Source organism: Protopterus annectens, chromosome 14.part0 (genome assembly GCF_019279795.1).
Source record: "Protopterus annectens isolate FY-2018-M chromosome 14.part0, PAN1.0, whole genome shotgun sequence".
NCBI lineage: Eukaryota > Metazoa > Chordata > Ceratodontiformes > Protopteridae > Protopterus > Protopterus annectens.
The window spans coordinates 804466277-804480919 of NC_056748.1; the positions used below are offsets into that span (position 1 = coordinate 804466277).

Genomic DNA, 14643 nt, shown 5'->3' on the forward strand with positions numbered 1-14643 from the left:
TGGCATCCCTAATTCTACCTCCTTTCGAACCGTCTGCTACGTGTTCTTTAAAGTTGTTGACGTGGAAAACTATATTTTTGCTGGCTGTTACTTCTGCAAGAAGAGTTTCTGAGATTCAGGCCCTCTGTATTTGTTCACCTTATCTGGTGTTTCATAAGGATAGGGTTTCGCTCAGAACTAACCCTTCCTTTCCTCCCAAGGTTGTATCTCAAACCAATATTAACCAATCTATTGATCTACCAGTTTCTTTCCTAACTATTCTGACAGAGCTGAACAGAAGCTGCATTTTTTGGATGTTCATCGTCAGCTCAGGTACTACTTACATAGGACTAAACAAATTAGAAAATCAGACCAATTGTTTGTCTCCTATGCAGAAAACAGGTTGGGTCTTCCAGTATCTAAAGTGACCTTATCTAGATGGTTGACTTCCACCATTTCCTATGTGTACTCTCTAAGGGGCAAACAACTATCTTCTAAGCCAAAAGCACATTCGACCAGGAGTCTATCCACTTCTGTAGCCTTTCAGGATAGACTTCCCATTGACACTATTTGTGCAGCAGCTACTTGGGCCACGCCTCATACCTTTGTGTCTCATTACAAGTTGGATTTGGCCTCCAGAGATGGGGCCAGTTTTGGTTCCACTGTTCTCAAGAGTCTGTTCCATTGAGCCACCCGGGATACAGGTGCTAGGGACGCGGTCCCATCCAGCAAGAATGAAGGCGAGATTGACAACTTAACATTTAGAAGTTATGTACCTACCATAACGTTCCATGTTAGTTGTCTTCTCTGCCTTCTTTCTTCGTCCTCCCTCCTTCCCCCTGGCCTGGACAGATCTTGGAGAGTTCCTATTAGATTGCTTCCTCTGGAGCGTTGTTATGAGGACTTCTTTTAGGAACCATGGTTCCTAATTGTATTAGGATAAGTCTTTAGCAGGGTTAGTTAGCTGCCAAACGAGATCTGAGGTAGTTCCGCCTTGCATCATGGGATATAGGGTTGCCTCGAGCTGGTAAAAGGAGTTCTCGAGCTAAAGCAAGTGCAGAGTCGGAGCCGAGGATCGGCTCCGAACCCATCCAGCAAGAAAGAAGGCGAGAGAAGACAACTAACATGGAACGTTATGGTAGGTACATAACTTCTAATTTCTCTTTATTAAGATCTAAACCTTACCTTGGAAAAACTAACCTTTCAAACCTGCTGCCTCCAAAGACCTCAGATTTACCACTTGGAAAACTGCTCTCCTGGTTACTCACTCTGGTCTCTGCAAGGTGAAACTCTGGAGTTACAAGCCTTGCGTATGCAGGGTGTCTTATCTCGTATTCCTTAAGGGACAGTTTCTGTGAACAAATTTTTTTAATGCCAAAGATGGTTTCTGGAGCGAGTCCGAACCAAACAGTCGACAGCCAGTTTTCCTAAATCCTAAAAACTGAATTCTGCTTTCACCAGATGTGCTGTAACAGCTCCACATGTTCTTAGTGTTTCACTGCTGCAGTCATTACATTTGGGTAATTTGCTGGCAGGTAGCCCTCAGTTGGCCTGATTAAGTCTTGGGTCCTGCGTCTGTTGCTGTCCCTACTTCCATGTCGTCAGGGGTATGAAACATGCAGCCGATGCCATTACATCAGTCTTTCTTGCCACACGGTGCCCGAAGCAGAAGCAGTTTGCAAGTGCCGGTCGGCCAACTCCTGAAATTTTCGTTTTCGAGTTTCAGAACCGAAGTCTTCAACTAAAAAGCTAAGTACCCCGTTGGGGAAACTTTTTCGTGCTCCTTACCGATGTCAGTAAAAGTTTAATAATTGCATTACTTGTGGGAAGCAAATACCTCAAGGATTTTCATTCGTGCTGTTTTCCTTGCCTAGGCCCTGACCACAATGTACCTTGCTGTCGGTTTTGTGCTAAATTTAATCAACGCACTATTAAACGTCAGTATATTTTTGCTTCTAAATATTTTGGCTCACGCTTTAATTATCCAGAAGTGTTGTCTGTTAGCAATCAGACTACCGGAATACCTAAAAAAACACAAAGAAAGACAGAGACAGGCCGTCTAGGTCCAAAACTGACTACGCTTCTCCTAAGCCAGTCGCCAGTTCGCTGGTACTCTGTGAGGTGCTTTCGCAGCCCCTGATACCTGCTACTTCTGATTCGCAAGCCTCTACTGAGACCCATTCGGAGTCCGGTATGCCGCGAGATGCTTCAATTATGGAAACCGCGGCTGTCTCTACCTTAGATGGGTCTGGAGCAGCTGTGCAGGCACCGGCTTCTGAGGGTGTTTTCAGGCCTACAGATTTGTATATTAGACCGCCGTCTTCAAAACTAAGGCCAAAATCTAAATCTACGTCAAAAAAATCGACGCCTGGGCCACATGTGCAGGCCCCTATGCCTAAAAAACAAATGATCAAAATGGCTGAATTTAATTACTCTGATCAGGGGTAGCCAACCCCCCACCTTCTAAGAGGCCTAGGCAAGACATAGAATCCTATTCAGAAGCTACATAATCAATTTCTTCTGACTCTTCTAATGAACAGGATTTGTCTATACCTACTTATGAGGACTCTGATGCAGAAGACTGCATTCCTTTGGCTTCTCCCCCTGAGGATTTTTCTTTTGGGAAAACTTTACACACCTTAAGGGAACATTTCCACTGGGAAAGTCAGGATTTCTCTGAATGTAAAAAGAGACTTGGGGATTTTATTATTCCTCAGCATAGGCCTTTGGCTGTACCTCTTGTTCTAGACATTGTTGATGATTTTTCAGAATCTAGTATGGCTCCTGATTCTCTGCCTCCAGCTCCTTGTAAGCCAGACATACTACAGGGTTCCTGACTCCCACAAATTCCTTTTCAAAAATCCTATTGCAGATCCTGAAACCATTCCTCAGGGTCCCAAGGGCATTAAGGCCTCTACTGCTAAAAATCCTACCCCTTCTGATAAAGATTCCAGGGCGCTGGATAGATGGGGTAAGAAGGTTTACACTTGTGCAACCTTGGCAATTGGGGCTTTAAACTGTCAATTTCATATGCTTAAATATCAACAGCATATCATGGGACTGCTTAAACAGAAAATGATGATTTCTGACTGTGTGGAAAATTAAAGATTTACAGGATTTATTGTATTCAGCAATGAACAAGTTGGAAAACATACTTTGCAATGTGGTTTTGATTCTTTGGAGGCCTCTTGCAGGGCTGCTGCAACTAGGTCTGTGCTAAGAAGGCATGCTTGACTCAGAGCAAACTCTGCCTGATCATGTTAAAGCAAAATTGTTGGATGCTCCTTTACAACAGGACTGTCTCTTTGGTAATAAGGCTGAAGGAGTTTTAAAAAAAGATGGAAGATAAAGCTAAATCTATGCAAACTGTGAAAGATTTCTTACAAGTGCAACTTCCAATATTTAGTAGGCCAGTGGCCTACTAAGAACTGGTCCTTTTCAGTTCCTTCGAGAGCCACTCAAGTCAAACCCAGATATTCCAAAGGCTCCAGGTTTCAGTCACAAGGGACTTTTTAGAACAAAACAAATCTGGAAACAAGGCACCTCCCTATGGTAAGTAGTCTCTGACTTCCCTTTACACTTACCAAGCACTTACCTTTTAGCTGCCCCTTTGGGGTGGAAAACTGGCACTTCATGTAAGAAACTGACAACTTATAACCCAGGACAAATGGGTTTTAAATGTAGTATCCCAGGGATACAGATTTATTTCCACATGTTGCCAATCCCAGACAGATGGCCAGACCTGCCCCCAAATCAGTGGGCAGAGGCCCAGAAACAAGTACTGTCCCTCGTGATCATGGAGGCTATTCAACCAGTAACAGAAGAGGAAAAGTGACAAGGTTTCTATTTTTCCTGGTACCCAGAAAAGATTAATCATGGCTTCCAATTCTGGACTTATCTATTCTAAACCAATTTCTGGAATGGGGTAACTCTAGACTTGAGGCTTACCTGCATATCCCAATCAGGGAATCTTGCAGAAGATACCTCCGCTTCAAAGCAGGCTACTTGCATTACCAGTTCTCTGCACTGCCCTTTGCCAAAGTGCCTGGCTCCAGTAATTGCATTTTGCAGACAAAGAAATATTCAAATATATCTATACCTGTAGACTGCCTAATTCAGGCAGAAAACGGGGACATTCTTCTAAAACATCTGATGTTTGTAAAAAGGGTTCTAACTTGTCTAGGGTACAGCATAAACGAAAAGAAGTCACAACTGGTACCCTCTCAAAAAAAATTACATTCCTGGATGCAAACTTGAATGCAACTGCCCAGATGGCTTATCTTACACCAGAAAGGCAAATTAATTTGGTAACTTACTTCAAACAGGTGGCCACAAAAACCCTGCTATCTGCAAGACAAATTCTGTAGCCTTTGGGTTCATGGCCTCCTGCATTGTTCTAATTCCATATGCAAAACTGCATATGAGGAAACTTCAGTGGTACTTAAAAAGTTTATGGAGTCAACATTGTCGCAGCCTGGAAACTATGATTCTTAGCTTACCTTGCCTGCAAATAGAGTTCCTATGGTGGGCAGAGGCCTGCCACCAAAACAAGGGACTGCTATTCACTCCGCCCCCTGCCGCCCAAACCCTAACTACAGACTCATCTGACTATGCTTGGGGGCTCATCTGGCAGGGAAGTGCATTCAGGGCAAATGGAGCCCAAATCAAATGCACCTTCATATCAATCAAAAAGAGATGCTAGCTGTACAGAATGCATGGACAGCCTTCAAGGACTACCTTCATCCAGGGCAATTAATGATGGACAATACTACAGTTATGTGGTACATAAGCAAGCAGGGGGTACACACTCCTACCCCCTCTGCAGACTAGCCATGGCATTGGGGAACACGGCCTTGCCCTGTCAAATACAACTACAAGCTCAATTCCTGCCAGGAAACCTGAATACTCTGGCAGACGAACTAAGAAATCTCATGGACCCACATGAATGGAAACTGGAACCACGGATTTTCAACATGTTGACGCAAATGGGGGGGGGGGGTCCAGACATAGTTCTGGGGTGAGGCAAAAAGATCCATCAGTTGGACAAATTTTGCACAAGAATTAATCACAAAAAAGCCTGAAAGGTGGATGCTCTATTAGTCTATGCTTTTCCCCCTCTGCTCTCCAAAGTTCTACTAAAAGTCAAACGGGACAAACCAAAAATGATTTTGATTGCTCCAGACTGGCCTCGCCAACACTGGTACCCACTCCTGCGCAATGTATCACATCTTCCACCGTGGCACCTGCCTTTGACACCTTACTTACTGTCTCAGCAGAACAACCAAATTCTGTGCGCACAGCTCCAAACTTTGAATCTTGCAGCTTGGCTAATCACCTAAATTCACCCTTGGCATCCCTCAGCAAACCTGTGATGGATGTCATTTTGTAGGCATGAAGGCCTAGTACTAGAAAATCTTATGCTGACAAATGGAAAAGATTCTGTGCCTGGAATCTATCACAAGGGATAAGCACAGCAGTGCCCAATATTCCTCAGATTTTACAATACTTAACTGAGATGCTTCACAAGGGCCTGTCCTTTTCCATAAAAATCCATGCCTCAGCCATTTCAGCTCATTGCAACACAGAACCTCCCCTCTTCTCTCATGCTCTGCTAAAGCAGTATCTCAGAGGGGCCAGAAAACGTAAGACTACCCAGGAGAGCTCCAACCCCTGCCTGGGACCTCAATTTTGTATTGGAAAAGCTCACTCTCCCTCCTTTCGAGCCAGCTGCTACTGCAGACTTAAAATTTATCTCCTGGAAAACAGCTTTCCTTTTAGCAGTTACTTCAGCTAGAAGGATTTCTGAATTACAGGCTCTTATGGCAGTGGAACCTTTCATTATTTTTCATGCGGACAGGGTGTCTCTCTGGACCAATCCATCCTTCATGCTTAAGGTGGTATCCAGTGTGGCTCTTAAATCAGATCATTCATTTGCCTACTTTCTTTCCCAATCCACAGAACAAGGGGGAGCGGATTCTGCGTTCATTGGTTGTACACAGACAACTTATTTTACTTAAACAGGCCAAAATCTCTACAAAAATCTGAACAACTACTGGTGGCATTTGCTGCAGGGGCAGAGGGAAAGGCTATTTCAAAGCAGATTCCAAATGGATAAGCCATTGCATTCGTTTCCGCTGTATGCATTATGGTAAAACTATACTCCAGGGGATCAGATCTCATTCCACCAGGGCTGCATCTGTTCTACAGCCATTCTCAGAGGTGCTGCTACCTGGAGCTCAGTTCATACTTTCACCAAACATTACCATTTACCTTTCTTCTCTAAATCCAGAGCTGGTTTTGCCACTGCTGTCCTGCAGGGCCTTATAACTGGTCCTAATGCTGTATAAATACATCCTCCCAACCATAGCTTTGGGAATTTACCCAAATATAATGACTGCAACAGTGAAACATGAACATAGTGCAGTTGTGTGCACTTACCATAAATGTAGATGTTCAAGTGTATTCACTGTTGCAGTCCTGGCTACCCTCCTTCCAGCCCCCTGTTTTTATCTTACTATACTTCTACTTTCCTTTACTATACTTAAAAGCCTTTTTGGTGTATTTGCTTTTTTATGGAGGTATATTTTTGTTTAATTACTTAAATATTTGGATCCCCATTTGGGGGGGGTGCCCACCTGACATCTGGGGCAAGAAACTGAAGTAATGGCGTCAGCTGCATGTTTTTATACCCCTGGCGACTTGACGTCATGAAAGACGGGACAGCAACAGATGCAGGACCCAAGACTTTGTTAATCAGGCCGACTGAGGGCAACCTGCCAGCAGATTACCCAAATGCAATGAGTGCAATAGTGAATACCCTCGAACATCTGCATTTATGGTAAGTGTACACAACTGTACTTTCTACTTGTTTGTGCTTGTGTGGTCACGCGCACACATCTGCTTGGTTGGTTGTGGCTTTTGCAAAAAGAGGGACCTGTTAACAGTTTTTAAAGATACTAGTTAATTACCTTGCATTTCAAAAATTTAAGCCCTGCCTGCATCAGAAAATTGGGTACTGGAGGCAGCCTCCTGGTCTGCTGTCACAAATTCTTCAAACACTGCAATCTGGAATCTAGTCCCAAAGCAGACCCTCTAAATTCTGTTTGCTATGAATTTGTGATCAGTGTTGCAGCTACATTTGCAGCCTTTTTCAGTAACTAGTTAACTGCATTATTTATGCTGTGAATTCATAAACAAAACGGAGGCACCAGTCAATGCACTGTGGCACAGCTGCAGCTACAACTGTAGCCTTTTTCATTAATGGTACAGTTCAGGGCATTTGTGAAGGAATTAACTGATTTCTGTTAGCAGCCTTTCCAAGCAGGATATGTTCTACAGAAGCAGAGTACAAAACCTGCAGTCTTGGAGTGTATTCCCTGATCTACTTCCTGTTGACACTTTTTTTTTTTTTTTTCCCACCTCTATTGGTCTATTGTGGAAGAGCAGTACTGCAGTGGTGATCCCTGTAGTGAAAATAGTAGGCATGATGTATGTGAGTAGCTCACCATAACTGTATATGTTTGGGGCAGTGATTTATCACTGCAGTATAAACTCACTTTCACCTCCCCATGGTTTGATTGCATACTTATTAGAGAGATCTGCGAGTACAGAGAACCGCCAGATTATCTTGGGTCTTTTTTTCCTGCATTTCTCTCTTGTCCTGGGTTTGAGGTCATGATAATATTGCCCTGTTAAGTATGGATGGAGACCACATTGGCTTTACCGACTGACTATTCAAGGGGGCTTAAAATGCTCTTGAGTGGATTTGAGCTCTTTGTCAAAAAAAAGTGTCCCCTCCATTATTATTTGCTTTATATTCCTTCATTGTCGTGGCGGGTAGTTACTATGCTAACATACAAGAAAAAGTTGTAGAAGTTGGCTTGGAAGTTCAGATGTTGCTTTTGGCTAATGAGTACCCGGTGATTGAGTACTTGGACATCTAGTATGTTATATTGCTCATATAGCGGAGATTTTCTTCACATTTCTCGCTGTCATGTCCTAGACAGTGATGCAGCTGGCTATCAGTATGCATCTGGGAAGGAATAGTGATTTTATTCATGTTAAGGTTATGTAGCTTTCGGATTTTCATTGTCCTTTTTTGGGGGGGGGGGTGAGAGTGGGCTGTATCTTGGCAAAACCTTTTCCTTAATTTTTACCATTTTCTGTCCTCAAAACACTTTCTGCTTTTTATTTAAGAAGCTTGTATGTACTTCTGAAGCAGGATAACATGGGGGAAACTCCTGCCACAGGGTGCAGGATAACATGGGGGGGGGGCTCCTGCCACAGGGTGCAGGATAACATGGGGGGGGGCTCCTGCTACAGGGTGCAGGATAACATGGGGGGGGGGGACTCCTGCCACAGGGTGCAGGTTCCCAGTGTGGTGTTAACCCAACAGTACAGGTAACATTTAAGTTATGTAACTGACAGTTAACCTTTTGTGTAATGCACTTGTCATATTACCAGTGTGCCCTCACTTTTTAAATGTTGTTTCTGGCAGCACTTGATATAAAACGTAGTACAAGATTATGTGAAATTAGTATACCATTCTTTGTGTGATGCAAATCTAATTGGATATAGCATTCATATTTTTAGTTCTATTTCATTTATACATTGGTAATCTGTTTTATACTCCTTTATTCTGTTACTTTGTCAGAATGCTTTGAACTTCTTATCCAAAGGTATTGGTAGAAACGGGTCCTCAGACCAGTTCACTTTTTCAGTTAAGTGAGAATGAAGTAATGTACACTATTTTTTGTTCCATCCAAACAGGAGAAGGTGCACCAGCTTAAAGAAGAGCTGCGCTTGCAGTATGAGAAAATGCATCAGATCTTAAAAGATGATTTAGGAAAGACCCTGGATATACTTGACAAAGCCCGAACAAAATTCTGTGATGAGAACTCTGCACAAGTGGTACATCTGAATGAACGAATGCAGGAAGCCAAAAAGCTGTTGAGCTCTGTCCAAGTCATGTTTGACAAAACTGAAGACATTAACTTCATGAAAGTATGTAGATCCTTGGATTCTTTTCTTTATCACTCAGTGGAATGGATGATTACTGTGATTAAAAAGGGAGGGGGGGGGGTTGAGGAGGTTTTTTTTTTTTGGTGGTTAATTTTGCCTCCTGTTTTTGGCAGTGCGGAGTACAGAAGCTGTGCTTATGCAGGCACTTGGTTTATTTGATGTATCCGTTTCTGTAGTGCTTTTCCTTTTTAGGAGGCAGCAAGGATGTAAACGGCGATGAACTTTGTGCCAATTTCAGCAAAAGCATTGTCTAGCAGAGTGGGGAAATCTGTAAGCCTTTTTAAAATTACATGTAATTACAGGTAAGTTCACTTTATCTGTTAGCAGAATCCACAGCAAATTCTAACTTTCTGATTAAAGCAAAATCACTTAAAGAAAAAAATCAAGCAATTCTCCTGTAAAGCTGAGAAAACACACATGCAAAAAGCTTTAAACTATGTAGCCCGTTGAGAAGCAGGTGATGTTCTTCATGATTATCTTCTTGTTTCACTGTTGCAGTCATTACATTTGGGTAATCCTGCTGGCAGGTTGCCCTCAGTCGGCCTGAATTCCAAAGTCCTGGGTCCTGCGTCGGCTGCTGTCGCCCCTTCCCTGACATCAGGTCGTCAAGGGTATAAAAGAAGCAGTCAACTCCATTTTCTTTAGTCTTTCTTGCCGCGCGGTGCCCGAAGCAGAAGCAGTTTGCAAATGCCGGTCGGCCGACTCATGAGATTTTCGTCTTAGAGTTTCAGATCCGAAGTCTTCAATAAAGCTAAGTACCCCGTTGGGGAAACTTTTTTTTTTTCTTGCTCCAGACCGATGTCAGAAAAAGTAAATAATTGTATTTCTTGCGGAAAGCAAATACCTCATAAGGATTTTCATTCTTACTGTATTCCTTGCCTAGGCCCTGATCACGTTTCTGGTTGTCTGTTTTGTGCTAGATTTAACCAACGCACTAAGCGTCGGTATGATTTTGCTTTAAACTATTTGGACGCCGGTTTAATTATCCAGAAATGTCATCGGATAGCCATCCGACTACTGGAGTTCACAAAAAATGCAAAGAAAAAGAGACAACAGAGGCCCAAAACAGACTAAGCTTCTCCTAAGCCAGTCGCCGGTTCTCAGTGAGGTGCTTTTGCAGCCCCTGACACCCGCTACTTTAGAGTCGCAGGCCACTACCGACTCCCACGTGGAGTAGGCCATACCGCTGGAAACTAAGGTATTGGAGCCTTGGATACTATTCCCTCAGATGGGTCCGGAGCCACTGAACAGGCACTGGCTTCTGAGGGTGTATTCAGACCTAAACATCTTTACATTAAACCGACTTCAGCTTCAAAGGCTAAGACTAAAGCACCTTCTAAAGCAAAGAAACAAACTCGAGCCACATGGTCAGGCCTCTATGCCCAAAAAACAAATGCTCAAAATGGCCGAAGACTTAATTACCTTGATCAGGGGTTCCCACCCCCCCCCCCCCTGGTAAGAGGCCTAGGCAAGAGACTGACTATGAATCTTCAGATCAGGTTTCCATTTCTTCTGATTCCTCTTCTAATCAGGAATACCCCCCCCCCCCCCCATGAGGATTCTGATGCTGAAGAAATCTATACCTTCAGCTTCTCCTCCAGAGAACTATTCTTTTGGGGAAACCTTGCATACCATGAGGGAGCATTCCCACTGGGAGAGCCAAGATTTTTCAGAATCCAAATAGAGGCTCAGGGATTTCATTTTACTACCTCAACACAGGCCACTAGCCATTCCACCTGTTAGACATTTTAGATGTGTTTTTGGAGTCTAGTCTTACCCCTGACTCCTTACCTCCAGCTCCTGTTAAGCCCGACAGATATTACAGGGTTCCTGACTCTCATAAATTCCTTTTTAAAAACCCTGCTGCAGACCCAGAAACTATATCACAGGGTCCCAAGGGAGTTTAGGCTTCCGCTGCAAAAAACCCTACCCTCTCTGACAGATTCTAGGGCACTGGATAGATGGGGAAAAAAGGTTTACACATCTGCTACCTTGGCTATAAGGGCCTTAAACTGTCAATTTCATATGCTCAAATATCAGCAACATGTCATGGCATTGCTTAAACAGAAAATGTTAAACTCTGAATGTGCAGAAAACAAGGAAATGCAAGATTTATTGCATGCAGCTGAACAAGTTGGAAAGCATACTTTGCAATGTGGTTTTGATTCTTTGGAGGCCTCCTGCAGGGCCGCAGTTACGGGTTCTGTAATTAGAAGGCATGCTTGGTTAAAGGAACAAAGTCAGCGTGATCATGTCAAAGTTAAATTATTAGATGCACCTTTACAGCATGATACTTTGTTTGGTTTTAAGGCAGAAGAGGTGTTAAAGAAAATGGAAGACAAAGCTAAATCTATGCAAACTGTCATATTTTTTTACAAGTACAGCCACCTAGGTTTAGTAGACACTGGCCAACAAAGAATTGGTCCTTTCCTGTGTCAGACCTCAAAGGGGCAGATCCAGACGCCCTAGAGGCAGATCCCAGGCGCAAGGTTCATACAGGTCAAAGCAATGGGGTGCTTCTACCTCCAAAGTTGGAGAAGACAAATCACAACCATACAGGAAACAGTCCCAATGACTTCCCCCCGCCCGCACCAAGCACTTATCTCCTGGCAGCACCCTTAGGGGGAAAATTAGCACTTTTTTCAAAACTGGCACATTATAACCCAGGACAAATGGGTTCTAAATGTTGTCACAAGGCTACAAGTTCCATTTCCATACCCTGCCAAAGGCAAAAGGCTGGCCAGATCTGCCAAAAAGTCAATGGGCAGAGGCACAAAAACAAGTCTCATCCTTCATGGACATGGGGGCCATTCGACAAGTACCAGAGCAAGAGCAGGGACAAGGATTTTACTCGACTGTTCTTGATACCCAGAAAGGACAAGTCCTGGAGGCCAATACTGGACCTATCTATTCTAAACACATTCCTGGATATACCAAAATTCAAGATGTTGACTTTGCAGCAGCTTCTGCCCATGCTGGGTAAGAACCAATGGCTTGTTACTTTAGACCTAAAAGAAGCATATTTGCATGTCCTAATCAGACAAATTTGCAGAAGATACCTCAGATTCAAGGCTGGCTTAATGCATTACCAATTCTCTGCACTGCCCTTTGGCTTTTCTACTGCGCCCAGGGTCTTTACAAAGTGCCAGGCACCAGTAATTGCATTCTGCAGACAGAGGAATACAAATATATCCTTACTTGGATGACTGTCTAATTCAAGCAGAGAACAAGGACGTTCTTCTACAGCATCTGGCGTTTGTGAAAAGGCTTCTAACATACCTAGGGTACACAGTCAAGGAAAGGAAATCAAAACTAGTACCCTCTCGCAATAATATTCCTGGGTGCAAGCTTAAATACAACTGCCCAGATGGCTTATCTCACGCCAGACAAAGGCAACTGACTACCTATTTCAAAATGTTGGCAACAAAGGCCCAGTTACCTGCAAGAAAAATTCTGCAGGCTTTGGGCTTCATGGCATCCTGTATCCTACTAATTCCATATGCAAGACTGCATATGAGGAAACTTCAATGGTACGTAAAAAGTGTTTGGACTCAACATTGCCACAGCCTGGAAACTATGATTACTCTCATTCCCTGCCTGCAACAGGAGTTTCGATGGTGGGCAAAGACTTGTCACCAAAACAAGGGACCGCCATTCACATTACCCCCAGCCAGGCAGACTCTAACAACGGATGCATCAGATTATGCTTGGGGGGCCCACATGGCAGGAAGATGCATTCAGGGCACATGGACCTCAAACCAAATGCATCTACAGATCAATCAAATAAAGATGCTAGCTGTTCAAAATGCTCTGACGGCCTTCAAGGACCTACTTCATCCAGGACAACTACTGATAGACAACACCACGGTCATGTAGTACATGAACCAGCAGGGGGGCACACATTCTTACCCCCCTTTGCAAACTAGCCATGACTTTGTGGGACACAGCATTGACTTATCAAGTACATCTGCAGGCACAATTCCTGCCAGGAAGGAAAAATACTCTGGCAGACTAAGCAGAAACCTCATGGATCCCCACGAGTGGTGGCTGGATCCACAAGTGTTCAGCATGATAACAAGGAAATGGGGATGCCCGGACATAGATCTATTTGCCTCCCCTCACAGCTACCAACTAAAAAGATTCTGCACAAGGATTTATCACAGACAAGCATGGAAAGTGGGCGCCCTATCGGTATATGCCTTTCCCCCACTGCCTCTCCTCCCCAAGGTACTCCTAATGGTCCAACAGGAGAAGCCAAAGATGATACTGATTGCCCTAGACTGGCCCCGCCAGTACTGGTATCCAATACTAAGGAACTTGTCTCAATGCCCAGCTTGGACTTTACCTCAAATACCTCATCTACTGTCCCAGCAAAACAATCAGATCCTGCACAGCCAACTCAGGACTTTAAACCTGGCAACATGGCAGATAATGTAGTCCTACAAAACACATACAAAACACACATCTCAGTAAGGCTGTGATGGATGTCATTTTGGAAGCCAGAAGGCCTAGTATTTGAAAATCTTATGCTGGAAAATGGAAGAGATTCTGTGCTTGGAACCAGGCACAAGGAACTGATACAGCTGTGCCAAATATTCCTCAGATTTTGCAATACTTAACTGAGATGCTGGAAAAAGGCCTATCTTTTTTGTCTTGAAATTCATGCCTCTGCCATTTCAGCTCATTACAATACAGAACCACCAATCTTTTCTCATCCGTTATTAAAGCAGTACCTCAGAGGAGCCAAAAATTTAAGGCCTCCAAGGAGATGACCAATGCCTGTGTGGGACGTCAACTATGACTTGGAAAAACTCACCCTGCCTCCTTTGGAGCCAGCTGCTACTGCTGATATAAAGTTTTTATCTTGGAAAACAGCGCTGCTCCTAGCAATAATTTCTGCAAGACGAGTTTCAGAGCTACAGGCACTCATGGCTGTGGAACCTTTTTATCATTTTTTATTCAGACAGGGTCTCTGTGGAACCTTTTTATCATTTTTTATTCAGACAGGGTCTCAGGACAAACCCAACATTTATGCCTAAGGTGGGTCCAGTGTGGCTCTTAACCAAGCTATTCACCTGCCAACTTTTTATCCAAATCCACAGAACAAAAGTATAATTCTGCATTCTTTGGACGTGCACAGACAGCTTAGATTCTACTTGGACAGTCTTCAGAAAGACAGAGCAGTTACTAGTGACTTATGCTGCAGGAGCATAAGGAAAGGCTATCTCAAAGCAGACTATTTCAAAGTGGATAGGCCACTGCATTCATTTCTGTTATGTACACCATGGCAAGCCAGTGCCTAAGGGCATTAGGCCACATTCAACCAGAGCTGCAGCCACTTCAGCAGCCTTTCTCAGGGGAGTACCTACCAAGGACATTTTAGAGGCTGCTACTTGGAGTTCAGTGCACACCTTTACAAAGCGCTATCATCTGCCACTGTACTCTAAATCCAGGACTGGCTTTACCACTGCATTTCTGCAGGGCCTCATAGCTGCTCCTAATGCTGTTTAGCTCCAGCCTCCCAATAATAGCTTTGGGACTCTATCCAAATGTAATGACTGCAACAGTGAAACACAAATGTAATTTTTACCACATAAAAAAGGAACTTTAGTAACGTTTTTAAACCTTTTAATTTTTAAAGAA

General features: G+C 43.6%; 1 protein-coding gene across 1 annotated transcript in view; it reads left to right on the plus strand.

Annotated features, from left to right (window-relative positions):
* Positions 1 to 14643, plus strand: part of TRIM8 (tripartite motif containing 8) — a gene marked incomplete in the record, with an annotated part of 261822 nt that overhangs the window by 151226 nt on the left and 95953 nt on the right. The window contains 1 exon segment of the mRNA XM_044056545.1: positions 8749 to 8982. Coding sequence (XP_043912480.1) covers positions 8749 to 8982 — 234 coding nt within the window.